The following is a 21,710-nucleotide window of genomic DNA, read 5'->3' on the forward strand; positions in this document are numbered from 1 at the left end:
ATTGGTATTGAATTTAAATCCCTGGTGATCACTAAAATAATATATTCAATCAACAACCCTAATTTTACCCTTAACAACATATGATTAAAAAAAGTCTTTTAGGCTGTCTAGCCAAAAGTAGGGTATCTTCAAAAAGGCCATATTGGTCTCAGCTTTGGCCTCTTCTTCTACTCTTGATTTGAGTTTTTTGCTCATGGTGTCCAGAGAGAGGTGATGCTGTAAAGGGAGAGACCTTGAACCTTCTCTCCTCTGAGGCCCAGTGGCCCTGTGTATGAATACAAGCCTGGATTATTTTCTCAGCATTTGCTCAGTTCCTTCTCAGATGAAAGGAGAATGGCATTCCAGTGTCTAGATTTTGTAGTCAGTTCATGATCAATGTCCAAATAGCAAGGAGCGATGTCTAGGAGTGACCTTCAGGACCCAACAGTGGAGACAAGGGGTTGCCTGAAAGCAATGGCACTCTTAGGTAGGAATCTGGTGAGACTGATGCTAAGTAGAAACTTCATTAAGTTTTTATAGAAATCAAAGTGGGACAGGGGAGAGGGTATCCCTAACATATTGGAGGGGGAAAATGTTTTAATTCTTGATAATATTTTTGAAGTAAATTTTGTTTGGTTGTTTCAGTCATTTTGAGTCTTCATGACCCAATTTGGGGTTTTCTCAGCAGAGATACTGAGTAGTTTGCCATTTTCTTCTCTAGTTCATTTGACAGATGATGAAACTGAGGCAAACAGGGTTAAATGACTTGCCCGGGGTCACATAGCTAGTATGTATCTGAGGCTGAATTAGAACTCTTGTTTTCCTGACTCCAGAAGGTTCTCTATGCACGGTACCATCTAACTATCCCATGAAGCAAATATTTCTTTCTAAAAGCTAATTAATGTCAAAAGATTAAATGGAACTGGGTGCTATCTAGTCATTGATATCTGGTTAAAGAAGTACACAGTTAATGGGAGGAGTTGAGCCAGTCATTTTAGAAAAGGGATATCTGGAATCACCTCAGGGTACTCTAGAACTCTTAGGACTGGATATGATCAACTTGACTCTGAGAGAGTAAGCTAGAAAGAATGTAAATGAGGCTGAAGCTCTCCAGAAAAAGAATTTGCTTTTGATCTTGATTTCCTTCCTGTTTTCTTCTAGCTGCATGTTCTATCTGAAGAACTTCTTGAAGATGAATGTTTTTGACATTTCATTTTTCTCTTACTTCTGACCTTTTCCTTCAATGAAGCCCATAGTCAGTGATAAAATGAAGGAGAAGAGCTTTTCTAGAAGGATTGAGGCTGAGCCAATATCTGATTGGTATAGCTACTCATAAGTACCCCAGACAAGTTTTCCAAGTTGTAGGGCACAGTCCCAGGGATAGGAGACCTTTTTGGGGAAGTTAGAAGCATAGGCCAAAATCAATAAGTATTTTGGAGTACAACTCCTATATAAGTACAACCACTTTTTTTCAATAAAAACAAATAAAAGCAAAATTGACTGTAAATTTACTTCAACAGGTAGAAGGTAGAGGATGGGTAGATGGAGGCATGGAGGTTAGAGATAGAGGATAAATAGATGATAGTGATAGATAGAAGATAAATAAGTAGATGATAGAGATAGAAGAAACAGATATATGTGAGAGAAGATAGATGATAGAGATAGAAGATAGAGAGAGGGCAGAAATATATAGAGGATAAATAGATAGATTTGAGAAGATAGATAATAGAGATAGAAGATAAACAGGTAGATGGGATAGCTAGAGGGTTTATTAAGTATTTTCTATGTGCCAGGCACTGTGGTAGGCAGTGGGGAATAAAAATACAATCCAAAAAGAGTCTTAATTTCTAAAGAGCTTCCCTTCTAATAAAAGGTGCTAGAAAGCAGGAGGCAGTGATACGCGAGGGGGTGGAGAAGGTGAAGTTACTGGGGAGAAGGCACAAAAGTCCAGAGACTGAGGAGTGGACCTGGGAATGAAGTGAACACAGACTGAGCACCTCATGAAATGTTGGTCCTTGCCAGAAGTGGTGAATTTGCTTCAGTTTGTGGCAGGAAAGCTGGATGCCTTAGGTTTTAACTGAGTCTGCCTTTTGGAATGGAGTAACAATACCACATCTTTCCTATCCTAACCTTCAAGGTTTTCAGGGATGACTAAAGATTAGGGGGTCAGGGGCAGCTAGGTAGCTCAGTGGAGAAAGAGAGCCAGGTTTGGAGACAGGAGGTCTTGGGTTCAAATCTAGCCTCAGATATTTCCTAGCTGTGTTTAGGGGGGAAAAAAAGACAGATTTGAGGGTCACCCACTGCCAATGTGTTTTTCTATTAACTTTGCATGGCAGTGGGAGGTAGTAAAAAGAATGCTAGATTTGGAGTCAGAAGGCTTTAGTTCAAGTCCTGATGCTTTCCTTTACTATGAATGTGACTTTGGGCAAATTACTTAACCTCTCTTGGCCTCAGATTTCTTACTTTTAAAATGAGGGAGTTAAAATGAAATGATCTGGAAGATCTTCCAGTTCTAAATCAATCATCCCATGATAATAACATTATTAGTTATAGTGATTATTATTACTGTGTGTTCAAGATTTGCTTATTTAAGACTGTAATATTTGTATAGTTTATGAAAAGTTGGGGGAGATCCATATGCATAACAATATTTATATAGCAGTGTGTTTTGATGTGGTATAGAACCAGACATAAAAGAGGTGTATCAATTGAGGCAAAACCAGGTATAGAAGCACAATATAATTTTCTTATTATTCCTTATCTTCTGTCTTAGAATTGATACGACATATTGGTTTTAAGGCAGAATAGCTGTGAGGGCTAGGCAATTTGGGTTAAGTGACTTGCCCAGGGGATGGGCTAGGAAGTATCTGAATGCAGATTTGAACCCAGGATCTTTTGGCTCTGGGGCTGGCTCTCTATTCCTTGAGCTATCCAGCTGCACCTTTAGAGTACTTAAAAAAAATAATAATGATAAGAAGGGGTGGGGCATGCTTGCTTCAGCTGTACCTGTAGTAAAATTGGAATGAGACAAAAGATTAGCATGGTCCTTGTTGGAGGATGACATGCAAATTTGTGAAATGTTCCATATTTTTTTTAAAGGGGGTGATTTTATCCGAAAATCTGGAAACTATTAGCCCTAGACTAAAGAGAAGAGCAGTCGAATCTCTAAGTAGCAGAGAGAACTTGGCAATGGCCCCAGAGTGCTGGGATAATTGGTGTTGGGTGATATGCATGGCAGCTGGGGAGTGAGTGAGTATCTGATTGACTGCACATGGTCCTTACTATTGACTAGGATCAGGTGCTTCTTACCAGTGCCCCCTGGTGACTAAAAATCAAAAAACTTTCTAGCTCCAAAGGAGGACTTTGGTGCATAGTTTTGGAGGAAAGTGGGACCTTCTTTCTACTTTATTCTCTTAAACTTCCCTGATCCCTGAATCTCAATCCAAGGTCCAATGCGCCTAATACCTTGCTGTCTTCTTGACTCTTGGGGCTCTGCAATTCCAATTTCTAATTACTTTCCACCTTCTGCAGTTGTTGTCATAACTAGATGCCAGAGTTGGGCATTCTCTTTTTCCCATCATTTTGGCTTGGTTCCCTGATCTCAAAGACATACTGTGCCTAATCTTCTAATATATTTCCTCTTTCTCAGTCATTTCTTTCTTCCTTTATACCCTTCCCTTCCCTTTTAGAATCAATACTAAGCATAGGTTCTAAGACAGAAGAGGAGTATGGGGTAGGCAATGGGGGTTAAGTGACTTACCCAGGGTCAGCTAGGAAGGGTCTAAGGTCAAATTTGAACCTCCTGTGTCCAGGCCTGGCTTTCTATCCACTGAGCCCTATGCCTTCTCAGTCATTTCTGATGACTTTGGGTGCTTTTTCCTAGTACCTGTTTTTTTCCTTCCTACCTCTCATCTCTGTACTAGGCCATAAGAGGGAATTTCTTTTGTTTATTCACAAAAGAAAAGAGACTAAATGCATTCCAAAGAAACACTAGAGAAAGGTGACTATAAAAGTGGATTAAAGAGAACTATCCCCATCCCAAAATATTATTGTTCTGTCATATCTAACTCTTTGTGACCCTATTTGGGGTTTTCTTGGCAAAGATCCTGGAGTGGTTTGCCATTTTCTTCTCCAGCTCATTTGACAGATGATGAAACTGAGGCAAAAGGGTTAAGTGATTTGCCCAGGGTCACAGAGCTACTAAGAATCTGGGGTCAGATTTGAACACTGGTCTTCTTGACTCCAGGCCTAGAGCTCTACCCACTGTGCCAACCTACCCGCCCTATCTCAAAATAGGAAGCCCTAAACTTTCTAAGTCTATTCTTTTACTAGGTACTTATGGAACTATGGTACCCATAGCTTATTCAGATTTCTTACTGCATCTCTTGCTATTAGTAAATAAAGAAATACTAATAGGTAAAGAAGAATCAGAATAGTCAGAAGTTCAAGTTTAAAATTTTTAAAAATGATTAGGAAGGAAGGAAAGGAACAAGTATTTATTAAACCCTTACTATGTGCTAGGTATTGGGCTAAGCACCATGCATATAAAAATATAAAGGAAAAGAAAGGGGTGGCAGAGCCAAGATGGTAGAGAATGTACAGGGACTCATCTGATTTCTATCAAATTACCTTCCCAAAAGCAATACAATACAAATTCTGAAGCAGCATAACCCACAAAAAGACAAGGTGAAATAACTTCAGCCCAAAAACAACTTAGGCCAGCATAAGGGATCTAGTGCACCACATTGGAGGTGGAGCCCAGCATGCCAGGGCAGGCCCCACTGAGGCAACAAGCCTTGGGTACAACTGAAGCAGCAGCCAAGGCTTCCAGAACTCTCAGCCACAGAGGGTAAGGGGGGTGGACAACTGCTCAGAAGATGACAGGCATCTCTCTGCTGGCTCTGGGTGCAAGACTCTCATCTCACTGCATATACTTAAAGCAGGGTCACAGTCCTGGGGCACAATCTCAGGGTGAGGAGCAGCAGCATACTCCAGCATTGCAGCCACAGGGGAGGAGGGGACCCTGGTCACAGTTCCAAAGGGTTAAAGAGTACTTGGGGCTACTCACATATCAAGGCATAGGTAGGGAGAGTATTAAACATACCTCTCCTTAGGTCATATCATTTTGGAAGAACTAAAAGCAGATAGAACCCTAGTGCAAGCTCTGATGGTAGCTGCACAAAGAATCTAAAGCTTGGAATAGTGCTCCCTTTACCACAGTTACAGAGCCCAACTTTTAACTGTTTTTTAAACTAAAAGAAAAGAAAAAAGAAAAGCAAAAGGCAGGAAAATGAACAAACAACAACAAAAAAGAAATCCAGCAAAAAGATTATTTTGGTACCAGGGTAGACCCAAACCCAGAAGAAGACAATAAAGTTAATACTGCTGCATCCAAAGCCTCCAAGAAAAATATTAATTGCTCTCAAGCCCAAAAAGAATTAATGCAGTAGCTCAAAAAGGATTTTAAAAATCAAATAAGAAAGGTTGAAGAACAATTGGGAAAATAAGTCATCAGCATTTCTATAGATCTCCAACCCATTTCAGCATCAAGAATTAGAAAGAAAAATTCCATTTAAAATCACCCTAGACAAAATAAAATACTTAGGAATCTATCTGCTGAGACAAACACAAGAAGTATATGAACATAACTACAAAACACTCTCCACACAATTAAACTAGATCTAAACAAATGGAGAAATATTGATTGCTCATGAGTAGGATGAGCTAACATAATAAAAATTACAATCCTACCCAAATTAATCTACTTATTTAGTGCCATACCCATTGAACTACCAAAAAACTTTTTTACTGAATTAGAAAAAAACATAACAAAGTTCATTTGGAAGAACAAAAGATCAAGGATATCCAGGGAAATCATGAAAAAAAAAATGCAAAGGAAGGAGGCCTTGCAGTCCCAGATCTCAAATTATACTATAAAACAGTGGTCATCAAAATATTTGGTACTGGCTAAGGGTCAGAAAAGAGGATCAGTGGAATAGACTTGGGGTAAATGACCTCAGCAAGACAGTCTATGATAAATCCAAAGATCCCAGTTTTGGGGGCCAAAACCCACTTTTTGATAAAACCTGCTGGGAAAATTGGAAGACAGTATGGGAGAGATTAGGTTTGGATCAACATCTCACACTCTATCCCAAGATAAACTCAGAATGGGTGAATGACCTGAATATAAAGAAGGAAACTATAAGCAAATTAGGCGAACACAGAATAGTCTACCTGTCAGATCTTTGGGAAAGGAAAGACTTTAAAACCAAGCAAGAGCTAGAAAAAAAATCACAAAATGTAAAATCAATCATTTTGATTACATCAAATTAAAAAGGTTTTATACAAACAAAACAAATGCATCCAAAATTAGAAGGGAAGCAACAAATTGGGAAACAATCTTCATTACAAAAACCTTGGACAAAGGTCTAATTAGTCAAATTTATAAAGAGCTAAACCAGTTGTACAAAAAATCAAGCCATTCTCCAATTGATAAATGGGCAAGGGACATGAATAGGCAATTTTCAGATAAAGATATCAAAACTGTTAATAAGCACATGAAAAAATGTTCTAAATCTCTTATAATCAGAGAAATGCAAATCAAAACAACTCTGAGGTATCACCTCACTCCTAGCAGATTGGCTAACATGACAGCAAAGGAAAGTAATGAATGCTGGAGGGGATGTGGCAAAGTTGGGACATTAATGCATTGCTGGTGGAGTTGTGAATTGATCCAACCATTCTGGAAGGCAATTTGGAACTATGCCCAAAGGGTGCTAAAAGACTGCCTTCTCTTTGATCCAGCCATAGCACTGCTGGGTTTGTACCCCAAAGAGATAATAAGGAAAAAGACATGTACAAAAATATTCATAGCTGCACTCTTTGTGGTGGCAAAAAAATTGGAAAATGAGGGGATGCCCTTCCATTGGGGAATGGCTGAACAAATTGTGGTATATGTTGGTGATAGAATACTATTGTGCTCAAAGGAATAATAAAGTGGAGGAATTCCATGTGAACTGGAACAACCTCCAGGAAGTGAGGCAGAGCGAGAGGAGCAGAACCAGGAGAACATTGTACACAGAGACTGATACACTGTGGTACAATCAAATGTAATGGACTTCTCTATTAGTGGCAATGCAATGACCCTTAACAACTCCGAGGAACCTAAGAGAAAAACCACTATCCACATCCAGAGGAAACACTGCCAGAGTAAAAACATCGAAGAAAAACAACTGCTTGAATACATAGGTTGAAGGGATATGGTTGGGGATGTCGACTCTAAATGAATATCCTAGTGTAAACAACAACATGGAAATAGGTTCCGATCAAGGACACAAGTAATACCCAATGAAATTGCACGTTGGCTGCAGGAAGAGAGGGTGGAGGGGAGGGAGTGAAATAATGGGATTATTTTAACCAAGGAATAATGTTCTAAATTGACTAAATAAACTTATTCAAACAGAAAAAAAAGAAAAATTGGGAAAAGAATTGAGTATGATATAGGATAGTTAAGAATGAAGAGTCAACAGCTTGGTAAAGGAGGCACAAAAAATACTGAAGAAATTAATGACTTAAAAAACCAAAACTGGCCAAAAGGCAAAAGATATACAAAAGTGCACTGAAGAGAAAAACTCTTTTTTTTAAACCCTTGCTTTCCAACTCAGAATCAATACTGTGTCTCCAGAGCAGTAAGGGCTAGGCAATGGGAGTCAAGTGACTTGTCCAGGGTCACAAAGCTAAGAAGTATCTGAGGTCAGATTTGAACCCAGGACCTCTTGTCTCTAGGCCTGGCTCTCAATCCACTGGGCTACCCAGCTATCCCCAAGAGAAAAACTTCTTGAAAGACAGAATTTGCCCTCTGGAAAAAGAGGTACAAAACTTCACAGAAGAAAAGAACTCTTTACAAAGTAGTATTGGCCAAGTGGAAAAGGAGGTAGAAAAGCTCATTCAAGAAAATCATATCTTAAAAATTAGAATTGGGCAAGTGGAAACTAATGACCCCCTGTGATATCAAGAAACAATCAAAGTGAAAAGAATGAAAAAATAGAATAAAATGTGAACTATCTCATTGGGAAAACAACTGACCTGGAAAATAAATCCAGGAGAGATAATCTAAGAATTACTGGACTACCTGAAAGACATGTTAAAAAAAAAGAGCTTAGACATCATCCATCAAGGAAAACTGCCCTAATATTCTAGAACCAGAGGACAAAAGAGAAATTGAAAGAACCTACCAATCATCTCCTAAAAGATCCCAAAAGGATAAGTCTCAGAAATATTATAGTCAAATTCCAAAACTCCTAGGTCAAAGAGCAAATATTGCAAGCAGCCAAAAAAAGAAAACAACTCAAATACTGTTGCCCATTTATCAATTAGGGAATGGCTTAGTTTTTTTTTTTTTTTTGTACAATTTAGTTAGCTCCATATAAATTTGAGAAATTAGGCCTTTGTCAGAGGTTTTTGTTATAAAGATTTTCCCCAATTTGTTGCTTCCCTTCTAATTTTGGTTGCATTGGTTGAGATGTGAGTTTTAATCCCACCTTTGACACTTACAAGCTGTATGACCCTTGTGTAAATTATTCCATCTGTCTGGGCCTCATTTTCCATATCTGTAAAATAGGGATGATAATAATAACAGATAATTGAAGTGAAAATAATTGACAAATAATCTGTAATTTTGTCAACTCTATGGGAACTCTCTCACTATTGCAAACATCTATGACAGTAAAAAAAAAAAATAGGGAATTCTCTGAGGCATGCAGAGATAAAGTGACTTGTCCATAGTCACTCAGATAATTAAAGTATAAGAAATCATATTTGAACTCAGGTCTCCTTGCTTCCGACCCCAGATTTGTTCACTACCCTTTGTTGTTGTTGAGTTGTTTCAGTCATACTTGACTCTTTGTGACCCCTTTTGGGGTTTTCTTGGCAGAGATACTGTAATGATTTGCTATTTCCTTCTCTAGCTTATTTGACAGATGAGGAAACTGAGGCAAAAGGTGAAGTGACTTGCCCAGGGATCATACAGCTAAGAAGTGTCTCCGGCCAGATTTGAATTTATAAAAATAAGCTTTCCTGACTTCATGTCCAGTATGCTACACTGTACTGCCTATCTGTCCATCCACCACCCTACATTGCCTCTAATATATAGGACCTGCTATCTAAATAAATGTCAGCTCTTATTACTACTCCTTGACCCTATAGTAGTAGGAGACTATTAGGGGAGGAAAAAAATACTATTGGCAATGGTAGTTCATTCTTCCTGTTTGGGGAGTATTTTTTCATAAAGATCCTGAGGAATCTCTGAGAGAACAGACTGAGGTAGAGAAACCTATCTGGAAAAGGCAGTGGGTAGAGAGCCTGGGAGCTCGTGGCCACAGGGACAGGCTCTGGTCTCTTCTAGCAGATGCTCAGTAAATGTTTTAAGTACTAATGGAGGTGTGTAGGACAGAGAAAGTTACATTTGGTTCAGGCTGTCAGTTGGATGGTATATCCAGTGTAATTCTCCACCTCATAGATGAATCCTCTACATGACATCCCTGACAAGTGAATTCAATGTAGGGTGAATTAAGTTCAGTGATTATTTCTGTTTGGGAACTACTATGTATAGAAGTGTATTAGTAAATGTTTAGTAACCTAGGTCTCAAAAAAAAGTACACGTGATTTACTTTTTAAAAGCCTTATCTTCCATCTTAGAATAAATATCATATTGGTTTCAAGACAGAAAAAGTTAGGCAATGGGAATTAAGTGACTTGCCCAGAGTCACACAGCTAGGATGTGTCTGAGGCCACATTTGAACTCAGGACCTCTGGTCTTTAGACATGACTCTTAATCCCCTGGGCCTGGGTCATCTAGCTGCCTCCACAGGTGCCTATTAAGTTTAATTTTCATGGTTAACATTTTCTTCATTACTTTCTTAATTCTAGACAATTAATGAAACAATAAAACAAGCCCTTATTTGTAGCATTTGCCGATTTCTGAGGTGCCAATCGAACAATTGGCTCTCTTGTGCTACTTCAAGCAAGCTCCAGCATGCCCCTAGAATTGTCCCCAGTGCAACTCTTATGGCAGAGACTCTTACACAACACAGAAGACTCATCTGTATTCAACTGAAGAGATTTCTCATTTTTCTAGCTCATTGACCTCACTCAGAAAATTTGGGAATACAAGTATTTGATAATACCAGCAATGAGTATTATACTGTCACTAATTCCCTTTACAAGCACTCAGTTCACAAATCTCAAAGAAGAAAAGTTTTATTTACCAGCCAGGACACCAGATTGAATTCACAAAAGAATTCTGGGAAAACAGTGATACCTAATGGTGAGCAAACCTTCCCCAGAGATCTGCATGGCCTCAGACATATGCACTCAAGAGGGACCTAGCATGTACTGCTTCTCCAGGCTTCTTGGTACAGTGACCTCACATAGCTCCCCATGTACTTTAGCAAGTTCTAAGGTGCCAAGGTTATCCACTGCATCCCGGGCCATTGCCAGTCATCCTAACTTTTGTCTTGTCACTGGATTTGGATGACTGGAAAAGAGACAGAGGATGATGACTTTCTGCAACTCAGCCTCACTTAAATCCAATTCATGAACAAGTCAAGACATTACCCCTCGATGGCATTGGTCCTCTCCCAAAACAAAGGACAAACAACAAAAGGTGGCATCAATGATGCTCTTTTCCTCAACTAAACTATTGAAACAGCAACCCCAATGTCATTAGCCTTTTCTCTCTAGACTCCCAGGTAGTATGTTTCTTTATGGGTCTAGAAGCTAGATAAAATACTCCAGTTTTGTTTTTTTAAACTCTTACCTTTTTTTTCCTTTTAAACATTATTTTATTTGGTCATTTTCAAACATTATTCATTAGAAACAAAGATCATTTTCTTTTTCTCTCCCCCCCCCCCCCCCCCATGATTCCTTTGGGTATCACATGTGTCCTTGGTCTGTAAAAAATAGACTCGAATACAGGACTACAATCCCCACGAGCCTTTGCTCCACTTCCCCAGAATGCCTTGTAATCTCACCTGGGCCGAGATCGAGAAGGTATTTAAGCTGATTCAAAGGCTTTTGAGGGGCTCTCTCTTGGCTTTTTTTGGACTTCCGTTTTGGAGCAGGCGCATCTCTTGCGTGAAATGAGGTTATTTTGTCTAGGCCTCTGGCCTAGACATGTTTCTTACTTGTATATTCATTAATCTTTAACCTTTAATAAACCTCTAAAAATATAATACTCCTTGCAGAGAGAAACTAATTTCTACCTGCCTCACCTGTCTCAGTCTCCCCTTCTCCCCTAAATTTTAATCTTTACAGGTCCAAACTCTTTTCTATGTTGTTGGTATTTTCATTAAGGTGTTCATTTAGAGTCTCTCCTCAATCATATCCCCTCCACCCCTGTAGTCAAGCTGTTGCCTTTCCTCCATTAAACCCTTAGAATCAATACTTAGTCAAGCTGTTGCCTTTCCTCCATTAAACCCTTAGAATCAATACTGTATATTGGTTCCAAGGCAGAAGACTGGAAAGGGCTAGGCAATAGGGGTTAAATGACTTGCCCAGAGTCTCACAGCTAGGTAGTATCTGAAGCCACATTTGAACTCATGACCTCTTGTCTTGGCTCTCCATCTACTTAACTGCCTACATATTCTCATCTCAGTATTATTATTATTGTTGTTGTTGTTTTTGTTGTTGTTATCATTTTGGTTGGACCAACTTCTTTAAAAAAAATTTCAGTTACACATAGAAACAATTTTTGACAATTATGTTCTGATATTTTAGAATTCAGATTTTCTCCCTCCCTCCCTTTTCTTCAGGGGATAAATAGTCTGATATAGATTATACCCATAATTTCATGCAATGCATATTTTCATATTGCTCATGTGATAGAAGACACATATCACACATACAACAAAAATCTCATAAAGGAAATAAAGTGAAAGATGGTATGTTTTGATCTGCAACCAGACTCCAAAGTTCCTTCTTTGACTGTGGATAGCATTTTTCATCATGAGTTAGAGGTTTGCTTTGCTGTCAGGGGTTTAGTCCTTCACATTTGACCATCATATGGTATTTCTGTTACTGTATACATTGTTCTCCTAGTTCTTTTCACTTCATTTTGCATCAGCTTATATAGCTTTCCAGGTTTTTCTTTTTCTTTCTTTTTGCAAATTGTCTCTCAAGTTCCTGAGAATATCTGTTGGGGTAGCTGAATGGTGTTATTAAAATTACCTGAAGCATCTTCCCACCATATCTTGTATAAAGGGGTACTAGGCAGGAAAGCCACACCCTCTGCTGGCATCATTGCTGTACAGTAGAGGGAAAGCAGTCCCTTTTTATATTTGATTGGCTCCAGTGTGCTGATTTTAAAATTTTCAGTGGGAGCATTTAATTCTTAGAAACCAACAAAAGCAAGGTATCGGGGGCTTGATTTTTTTGGGTCAATTATCTAAACTTAAGTAATGGAGAAAATGTTAATAATGCCTATTAATCTTTAGGATTCATAACTAGAAGAGAACTTCAAGATCCAGTTCTCTGTCAGATAGTTCTGAGTCTACCACTGCTTTTTCCTCTAAAAATATTAAGTTCATAAAACCATAGATTTAGATCTGAAATTGGCCTGAGAGAGTCCAAACTTTCCCCCCAATTATATAGAGAAGAAAAAAGTCCCTGAGACTAAAGTCCAATCACACAGTCTTTAGCTGGTTAATGTCTTTTGTATTCAAAGAGGACCAAAATGACATCATGGTGATGTCTTTTGACTTACACATAAATACATACAATTAGATATGTATCAAGAATATAGATTTCATGCAGATTTTTGGATTAAAATTAATTTATACCCATTTATTCAATATGTATTGAGTACTTACTGTGAACAGAATATTCTACTGGATCCCGGAGATCCTAGCCCTCATGGAGCTCTCAAATTAGGGGAAATAATATCACTTGATGTTTTAATAAATGCTTATTGACTGACTGGCTAAAGTAATATTTGTCTCCTTAAATGTGTCACAGTATTGTGCCTCTATTTCCCCTTTGTCCCTATTTCATACTCCTTTCTTCTTATTCCACCATGAACTGGAAATCAAAATCTTGGCTCTTTCTATCTCTACACTTTCAGCTCTCAGAGCAGGGTCTCACACACACCCTTAATACCTATTTGTTTAATGGCATGGAATTGGAAGGAGCTTAGAGGTAGTCTAGTCCAATTCTCATCTAAAAGGTGGGGAAATGGAGGCCCAGACTCGTTAAAATTACTATGGGCATATTCTCCCTTCAGGACAGCCTAAAACTGAGGCAAACTCTGGGGAAGGCTTTGCTTGGGGAGGTGGGGGGGGGGGGGTTGGGGGTTTGGGGGGGGTTGTTAGTGTCCCAGTGACTTCTACACCCTGAGGACGGACCTTATATGATATCTCTACGATGTTGGGCATGTGATTGGTCGAGATGGGCTACTTGTAGTAAGTAAGGGTCTTTGCTCCCGCCTCGTTTTCATCTTCCAGCATGCCCAGGTTTTGAATTCGGGAGGCAGGCAACCCCCACTCCCAAGTTGGGTCCACCGGGCCGCAGACACTTGGAGCCCCGCCCACTCAGCCTGCGCCATCCCCACTCCCTATGGGCGGGTCACACACACGCAAGAACCAATGGGGTGAATGAGTCCAAGCAGGGCCCACACCTCGACTCTCAGCACCACCGGGGCGCCCCCCAGTCTGTCCCACCCTGCTCCGCAGTGGCCCGGGCGGGGCTACCCTCGCCTGGCCCCGCCTCGCCCAGGCGGGCCTCTGGAGCCGGGGGGTGGGCATCAGGGGCCGGACTAGGGACCCGGCAGCCAGAGCTCTGCAGTCAGTGTGGGCCAGCTACCGCCCGCCCGCCCGCGGACATTGCCAGGGTAAACGGGAGTGGAGCCGATCGGGCCCCGCAGCCACCCGCCGAGATGTGCGACTGCTTCCACCTGGTGCTTCCCAACTGGCCTGGATCCCCTGCCAGTGGTGCGCTCTCTCTCTTTTTTAGCTTTGCTTTCCTTTGGGGGACTGGCCAGGGGGGCCGAAGGGCGGTGGTGTTTGTATGTCTTACTTGGCGTGTGTGCGCGCCTTTGTGTGTCCATGTGTGCTGTGGCGTGTGCGCCTGTGCTCCTGCCTCCCTCTGAGTGTGCTTGGGAGGGGGCGGGGGAATGTGTGACTTGACGTTTGTTTGCTTGTGCATGACTTGGTGTGTGTAACTTTGATCCACGATGTATGACTGGGTCTGATGTAGTGGAAAGAGAGTTGGGAGACTTGGTAAGTGTTCTATCTGTGATACTTACTAACCGTATGATCCTGGGCAAGTCGCCTACTGCTTTGAGCCTTAGTTTTCCTATCAGAAACAGAGATCATACTTGTCGCTCCTTTTCCCAAATCCTGTGACAGGGAAGAAAGCTTTTTATAAACCTTAAAGTGTTTTAAAAACAGGAGGTCTCAGCCTGTGGGTCTCCGAGTGAGTTGACCCCCAGTCTGTGATGTGTGTATGGTTGGGTGTGTTCGTTGCAGTGTGGACACAACTGAGAGTCCCGTACAGAGTGGCATTCTGGCTCTTCACCCCCACCCCGTGGCCACATCTTCTTAGGGCGTGGCCCCAGGTGCCGCAAGGAGCAATCTTCTGTGCTGGGATACCAGCCACGCCTAGGCGAGGCCCTGGGAGCCGGGGATCTCCCTCCTCAGTTTCTGCCTCAGTTTCCTGATTCCCTGGAGGGAGCGAGATCCCCTCCTAGGCTGCCGGGCAGAGGGCCATTTTGTCCGTGTGTGTCTGTGCCGGGGAAAGAACTGGGTCCCCTTACACCAGCTCTCTGCCCCTGGAAGGTCGGGAGAGGGCTCTCTAATCCAAAGAACTCGGCTTGCTGCTCTGTTTCGAGGCTGTATTCCTGGTTTTAGTGTGTCTGTCTCTGGGCTCCTCTCTGGTTCTGCTGTGGGAAGGGGAGGGAGTCCTAGAGAAAGGATTCAAAATGGGGGTACTTGCTGAAGTTGGGGCGTCTAGAGTAGTTATTACCAAAGGAGTGACGAAAACTTTCTCTAATTTTTGTATCTCCCATAACGAATGAAATGAGCATAGCTCTGGAGCTACTCTCGCTCTCTTTCTGACTCATTTTCCACCCCAAACTGGGCACCGAGTTCAGTGGCCCAACAGGTGCTGGCTTTTCCTTTTTTGGTGGGGGGGAGGGTGGAGAAGTTGGTGGAAGCGGCAGATGAAGGAGAGTTGGGAGAAGCCTCTATTTGGGGGATGTTTCCAGGATGATAGGGAACTGACTTTGGTGTTGAGGAATGAGTCACCATTTCTTTCTTAGGTCTGGTCCACCGCAGAATGGGTCTATCGGAATTCACAGGTGTTGCTATAGTTTATTTAGGTCTGGAGGTAGAAGTGAGGCAGAAGGACCTGATACCCTTCCTTTGTCCCTCCAGATAGGCCTGGGGGTAGGGAAGTGGATGAGGCCTGGAAGAGCCATCTTTAATGGGGTAGGGCCTTGGCTGGTATTCAGGAAGTGACCCCTGAGCAGGCCAAGTGTCCTTACCTGGCATGATTGCCCTCATGCATCTGCCACACCCTGGACAAACTGGGCATCTCTCCAGAGATAGGGCCTGGCAGGCAGTAGAGGTAACAGGGTAGGGTTGCAGGGACTGCTGAATTAGTCAATTAAAATTAAATTATTAAAAAATTTAAAAATTCATAAATAAGTGAATCCACTCTTGTTCCCAGTTTTAGCTGGACCTAGGGCTTTGCTCATTGTTTTTGTTCCACTGGGGCCTAGGTGTCAAACACCCATGTGTATCTCAGCATGGTCTTTGGCAAAAACAAGCAGCAAAAGCTTCCTTAATCGCTCCCCCCCCCAAAAAAAAACCCAACCCTACCCCACCCTTTGAGCTAATTTCTTATTCCACTAATACAACTGGACAGACCTGCCTCCTGGGCACTGGGCCAGGGACAGACCCAAGGACAGAGGAAGGGAGGGGTCTGGGGTGATGTTTGCTGTAGGACCTGACCTGATTCCTTGTATAAAATAAAAATGTTAATGATGCTTAGCACTGTGCCTGGCACATAGTGCTTAATAAATGTTTATTGTATTGTACTATATTTCTGATTCTGGACTGGACTTTATTTTCCAAAATGTTTTTATTCTTAGAGCCTCTAAAGAATTCTGAGAAGGTGACATGGTGGTTTTCTAATCATCCCATTTTATAGAGGAAGAAGCTGAGACCCAGGGATTTATTTGTTCAAAGTCCTAATAATGCCCTAACCTTTGAAGCACTTTCTAGTTTTTTTAATCCCAAATAGAATTAAAATAATAATTTCCTATTTCTTTAGTACTTTTCAGGCTTACAAAATATTTTCCTTATAAGCAAATATGAGTAACTTCATTTTATGGTTGAGGAAATTGCCAAAAGTCATAGCTGGTAAGATTCAAACCCTGGTGTTTCAGCTACAAGCCTAGTAATCCATGTAGTCTTTTCATGGGTAGATGCCATCAACTTCTTTCACCAGCCTACTTGGATTGTTATTCCCATTTTTCAGAAGAGAAAAGCTGAGGCCCAGAGAGGTGAAAAGACTCACTCACTCAAGGTTCACATCGAGTTTTTGGCAGAGCTGAGGTTAAAAAGCATGTCTCCTTCCATAACTCCAGTCCTGCCTTTGTCCCACTCCTGGATTTGAAGTCAAATGATGTTCCAGGTCTCTCCTCCCTCTCCTGGGCTTGGGGAGGATCAGGCTCAGGAAGCAGGGTCTTTGGCTTTCCTCTCCTAAGTCCCATGGAATGCAGGTGGGAGATGGTTCCAGCCTCACTTTCCTGTAGAACAGGAACCTCTCCCTTTCCCTACCCCTCACTCTCCCAGATCCACGAGGTACACAGAAACAAACAAACAGATCTACTCTGACTCTTAGACACTGATGAAGATACAGATAGGATCGAGGAAGAGCTTGTACATGCTACCAGGGACCGGGGTGTTTCCCTGATTTGGCTGGGTTGGAAGACAGGGTGAGAAGAGCTTGCAGGCATTGAGAGTGGGTCAGTTCTCTCCAGGGGGTGAGGTGAGGTAGAAAGAAATCTATTTTTAGAAGGAAAAAAGGAGGGAGGTGATTGTAGATGATGGGGAAATGATGCCTGGAGCCACTAGAGGGCACCTTATTGTCTGTGAGAATGGGGGGTCAGCTTCCCTAAGGACCCTCCCCTCTTCCCTCCTCTGATGGCTGCATCTTGCTTGAGGCCTCAGGTCAAGATTCTGGGGGCTTTTAGTTTTTTCATCTCTCCATTTTTATTTCTGGGGATGGGGGTAGGGATGATCATAGGATGATAAACTGCAGAAAGCTAGTTCAAAATCTTCATTTAAATTAAGGTCATGTAGAGTGTGTCAGAGGTAAGATTTGAACCCACATATCTTTTGACTCCAGAGTTAATGTTTACTCCACTGCAGCTTGCTGATTCCTTACTTCCCAACTTCCAGGACTGGAACTGTTGGCTCCTTCTTTCATCCTTCTCCCCCTGCCCTAAGACACACACATATACATATCAGAAACCTCCAAAGCCTACCTCCTTCTGAACTACAGTACACAGCTAACTCTCCATCTGACAGGGTCTGAGAGTCCTCTGGGTCCTGACTTTTTGGGTCATTTTCCTGCTCCAGGAGGAAATGTAATCAGAATTGGAAGAAACTTTAACATATTTAGATCAACCCTCTGATTTTATGGTTAAGGAAACTGTGGGGAAATGGAGTGCCCAAAGTCAAATAAGCAGCAGGATTCAAACCTGGGTAATCTGACTTCAAATCCAGTGCCTTTTCTTCCTCTTTCCCACTCTCTAGAGAATTTAGGAAATTCTTCTCTGATCGAGAAAGGCACTAGAGGAAGAATTGGTAGGTGGGGGATGAGGTTGAAATTTGATTAAACGGAGATTTTTGGATTATTTTAGGATTTCTATTTTCTAGATTTTCCCACATCTTTTCCTTCTGGGAGCCATTACTCAGAGGCCTTCCTGAGGCCATTTTTGCCCATCCATCTGCTGGCTTCCAGGCTGAAAACAGACCTCTTAGAAGTATGTTTATAACCTGCCTTTGTAACTAGTTTCTTGTGTTTACTAACTTTCTCTTCAGAGCCTTCTCTAGGTCTAGCTCTAGAAGCCTTTGTGGAAGTTTCAATCTGTTCCGTCCTCTGTTCCTTGTTCCAGTTGGGAAACAGTTGTACCTTTTGGCACAATCCTACAAATTTAGTGTCAAGTCCTTCTTGTATTTCCAGCCTATATTTCCTTAACCTTCCCCCTTCCCCCCAACTGAATGCTGAACTCCCTACATGTGCCTACAGGTAGATATTCTACTGAAACTAGTCACCAGTGACCCCCTAATTACTAAATCCAATGAATAATCTTACCTCACTTTTTTACTTTCATCGGATTTTCCTTCTAGATCCCATCACTTCCCTTTTACAGGTGAAGAAACTAAATCCCAGGGTGACGTATACAAGGTCACATAGCAAATTCTCAGGATTTGGCCCAGGATCTTTTGACTTTAAATCTAGGACTCTTTCTGCTTTACCGACTTTACTATAGCCACAACTTCCATTCTTACCTCCAAAGCTGGGGTTTGGGGGAAAGAATCCTAGGTTTGGAATTAGAGGACTTGGTCTAAATCCTAGCTTTGCCACTTTATATCTATGTGATTCTGAGCTAGTCATTTAACTTCCTGTGCCTCAGTTTCCTCATTTGATTAGATGAGTTGGAAGGTTGGACTAAATGTCTTTGAAGAAAGAGATATAGAGATAACTCTATATCTCCAATCTTGTGATTACAAAACCCTTATCTTTTTTTTTTTATCCCTTCCGTCTTGGAGTCAATACTGTGTATTGGCTCCAAGGCAGAAGAGTGGTAAGGGCTAGGCAATGGGGGTCAAGTGACTTGCCCAGGGTCACACAGCTGGGAAGTGTCTGAGGTCACATTTGAACCCAGGACCTCCCATCTCTAGGCCTGGCTCTCAATCCACTGAGCTACCCAGCTGCCCCCAACCCTTATCTTTAAAGCAGACTTATTGGCAGCTTGTCTATCTGGATATCTGATGGCATCCTCAAAATCAACATGTTCCATACTGAATTTGTTATCTTCTCTCCTTCCCTACAACCCTGACCCTTCCTTCCTAATTCTGTTTATCCTATACTTCTTTAATATTGTTCAGTTCATGACCCCATTTGGGGTTTTCTTTGCAAAGATACTAGAATGGTTTGCCACTCCAGCTCATTTGACAGATGAGGAAAACTAAGGCAAACAGGGTTATGTGACATGCCCAAGGTCATATAACTAGTAAAGATCTGGATTTAAACTCAGGGCTTCCTGACCCCAGGATCAGCATTCTATCCACTACACCACCCAGCTGCCTTCTTCCTATTTCTGTTGATGTCACCACCAACCTCTAGTCTCAAAACCTCAGAATTATCCTTGATTCTTTCCTTTCCTGTATCCTGCTCCAATATCCAAACAGTTGTGACTATGTAACACTGTATAACACACTTAAAGTTTCTCTTCTTCATTTCATTACAATCCTAATTTAGACCCTTTTAGACCCTTATCACTTCCTTCCTAGCCTGTCTCTAAACTTCTACAATTGTCTCTTGTTTCCAAATCATTCTTTACAAACTCCTTCTTCCACCCCAACTGATCTTTCTTTCTATTTCACTCTTCTCACTCTCCATGTTACTTCCAGGCCCCAATGTTTGATGGATGAGGATCTACCATTCTCTTTCTTCAGGACACCCTCCTGGGGTCCTGGTACTGACTCCTATGTCAGCCCCAGGACCACATCAGAGCTCCAGCCAAGCTTTCCTTTTTCCCAGATGATGAAAAAGCCCAGGGACACCAAAATCTGCTTCTGACTCACTCCTGCCATTCCCATTTCTGCCGATAGAGACTTTAGTGGAAAGGTATTTAAAAAGCAAACAAAATCAACAAAAAACAAAACCCTTTTCTGTGTTTCCAAAGTGCTTTTTCATCCATTATCTCATCTGATCCTCATGGAAACTCTGAAAGGATGGAAGGTAGCATAACTCATTGGAATGTAAATGAATGGAACTAGAATATTTAGAATGTAAGCTCTTGAGGGCAGGGACTGTTTTTGGTTCTTGTTTGTAGCTCTTGCACAATGCCTGGCACATGGTTAGGGAATAGGGACTACATCTAGGATTCCCTTGGTATAGGAAACTTCCTTTACCAAAGCAGGTGGGGCACTCTTTACCCCCCCTCCTTCCCCCCTCCCCCAAGCTCTAACTGGTAAAATGACTCTAGCCAGAGTCACAGAGCAGGGGTGTTTCCGAGGTGGGATTTGAATCACCGTCCTGCCTCTCAACACATGACAGATTGAAGGCTTATTATCCTCTTTTCTTTTTACAGATGAGGAATCTGAAGGTCAGAACAGGGGGGAGATTTCTTAGGGCCAGTATGGTGAGTTAGTGTCGGAGGTTGCTTTCTTATGACCACTCCCCCCCCCCCCCCAATACCGATCAGAGAGCCATAGAGAACCTCTTTCTTGCCAGGCCCTGGCTGAGCTATTTCTCCCATACAGAGCAGTTAGATGCTAAAAATTGGTGCGCTTGGCAGCTTCCCCCAAGGAGGAGACTGGGGTACTAGTCATCCCAGGCAGGGCGTCCTGACGGAAACTGCTAGTTTGGGAGCACTTTTGATGCTGTGATTGCTGAGGGTGGACCCTCTTGTCCTTATTTCTGTCCTCCTCATTCTCCTCTCCCCAGTGAGCTGAGGAGGAAGCACTAACCACAACTGCTTCTGAGAAGCTGCTGCTCAATACTGCTGGCCTCGGCTGACATGACATGTTGGTCGTTTTGCTGAGTGGGCTTTTTCTTCTCTTTTTAACAATTCTTTGTTACGAGGAGGGCTGGGGTGGGAGGGGAGGGTGGAAAGATGTCTTTGGATATGAAGGTGGTGTAAAACCAAAAGATGTCAATAAAAATCTTTCCAAAATCAGTTCTATTTTTAAAAAAGAGGAAAACCCAAAGGCCAAGACTAGAAAGAAGATGGAGGCCACGGATCCCAGACCTTGGAGACTGGATCTCTATATTTGTTTGGGGAACTTCCAGATGAGAGCGGATGGCACTTTCACTGCGATGAATAATATTAGGGAGTTCCCCAGAGCACTAAGAGGGTAAGTAACTTGCCCAGGGTTACACAGCTAGTACTGGTCAGAGGCAGGATTCAAACCCAGTCAGTCTTCCTGGCATTCAGGATCTCAAACAACTACACCATCCTGCTTTTCTCCTTCCCATCATGCTATAATAATCTTAGCAACAGATCCCCATCTTTTCTATCCATGGCTTCAATTTATCCTCATCCCAGCTTTGAGAAACAGGGATTCTCAACAGGGACTACGGTTCCAGTTTTATAGAGGATGGGTGAAGATCTGAGACAGGAAGTGATTTGATCACTATCACAGAACTTGAACCCAGGTCCTACCTCCCTAGTCCAAGGATCTTCTGCTTCCTCCTGCTGCCATTCACCCTGTGGACAGGTCTGGACACCCTGAAAAACTTGTCTGCCTCCTACTGATTACCCCCGGCCTTTGACATGTGTGTCTCAGGAGCTAGACTAGTTTGTGTAGGAGTTAGGTGGGTGGATGAGGGAGGGTAAGGACAATAATCACCAGAGCTGCCTATGCTTTTGAAAACATAAATGGAAAGAAGATTCGATTAGGAGTTTGAATATCTACATGACCCTGGGCAAGTCCTTT

The 21,710-nt window shown here is 42.0% G+C and overlaps 1 protein-coding gene and 1 non-coding gene across 2 annotated transcripts in view; both read left to right on the plus strand.

The window, feature by feature from the left end:
• The first annotated feature begins 2,968 nt into the window (after positions 1 to 2,968).
• On the plus strand, positions 2,969 to 3,071 carry LOC130456648 (U6 spliceosomal RNA). The gene has a single exon (XR_008915714.1). It is a non-coding gene; the product is annotated as a U6 spliceosomal RNA (small nuclear RNA).
• A 10,544-nt stretch (positions 3,072 to 13,615) lies between these two features.
• Positions 13,616 to 21,710, plus strand: part of AHNAK2 (AHNAK nucleoprotein 2) — a 135,269-nt gene continuing 127,174 nt past the window's right edge. The window contains exon 1 of the mRNA XM_056811169.1: positions 13,616 to 13,961. Within this exon, the coding sequence (XP_056667147.1) occupies positions 13,907 to 13,961 (55 nt within the window). The 5' untranslated portion in view covers positions 13,616 to 13,906. The remainder of the gene's footprint in view (positions 13,962 to 21,710) is intronic.

Source organism: Monodelphis domestica, chromosome 1 (genome assembly GCF_027887165.1).
Source record: "Monodelphis domestica isolate mMonDom1 chromosome 1, mMonDom1.pri, whole genome shotgun sequence".
NCBI classification, from domain to species: domain Eukaryota; kingdom Metazoa; phylum Chordata; class Mammalia; order Didelphimorphia; family Didelphidae; genus Monodelphis; species Monodelphis domestica.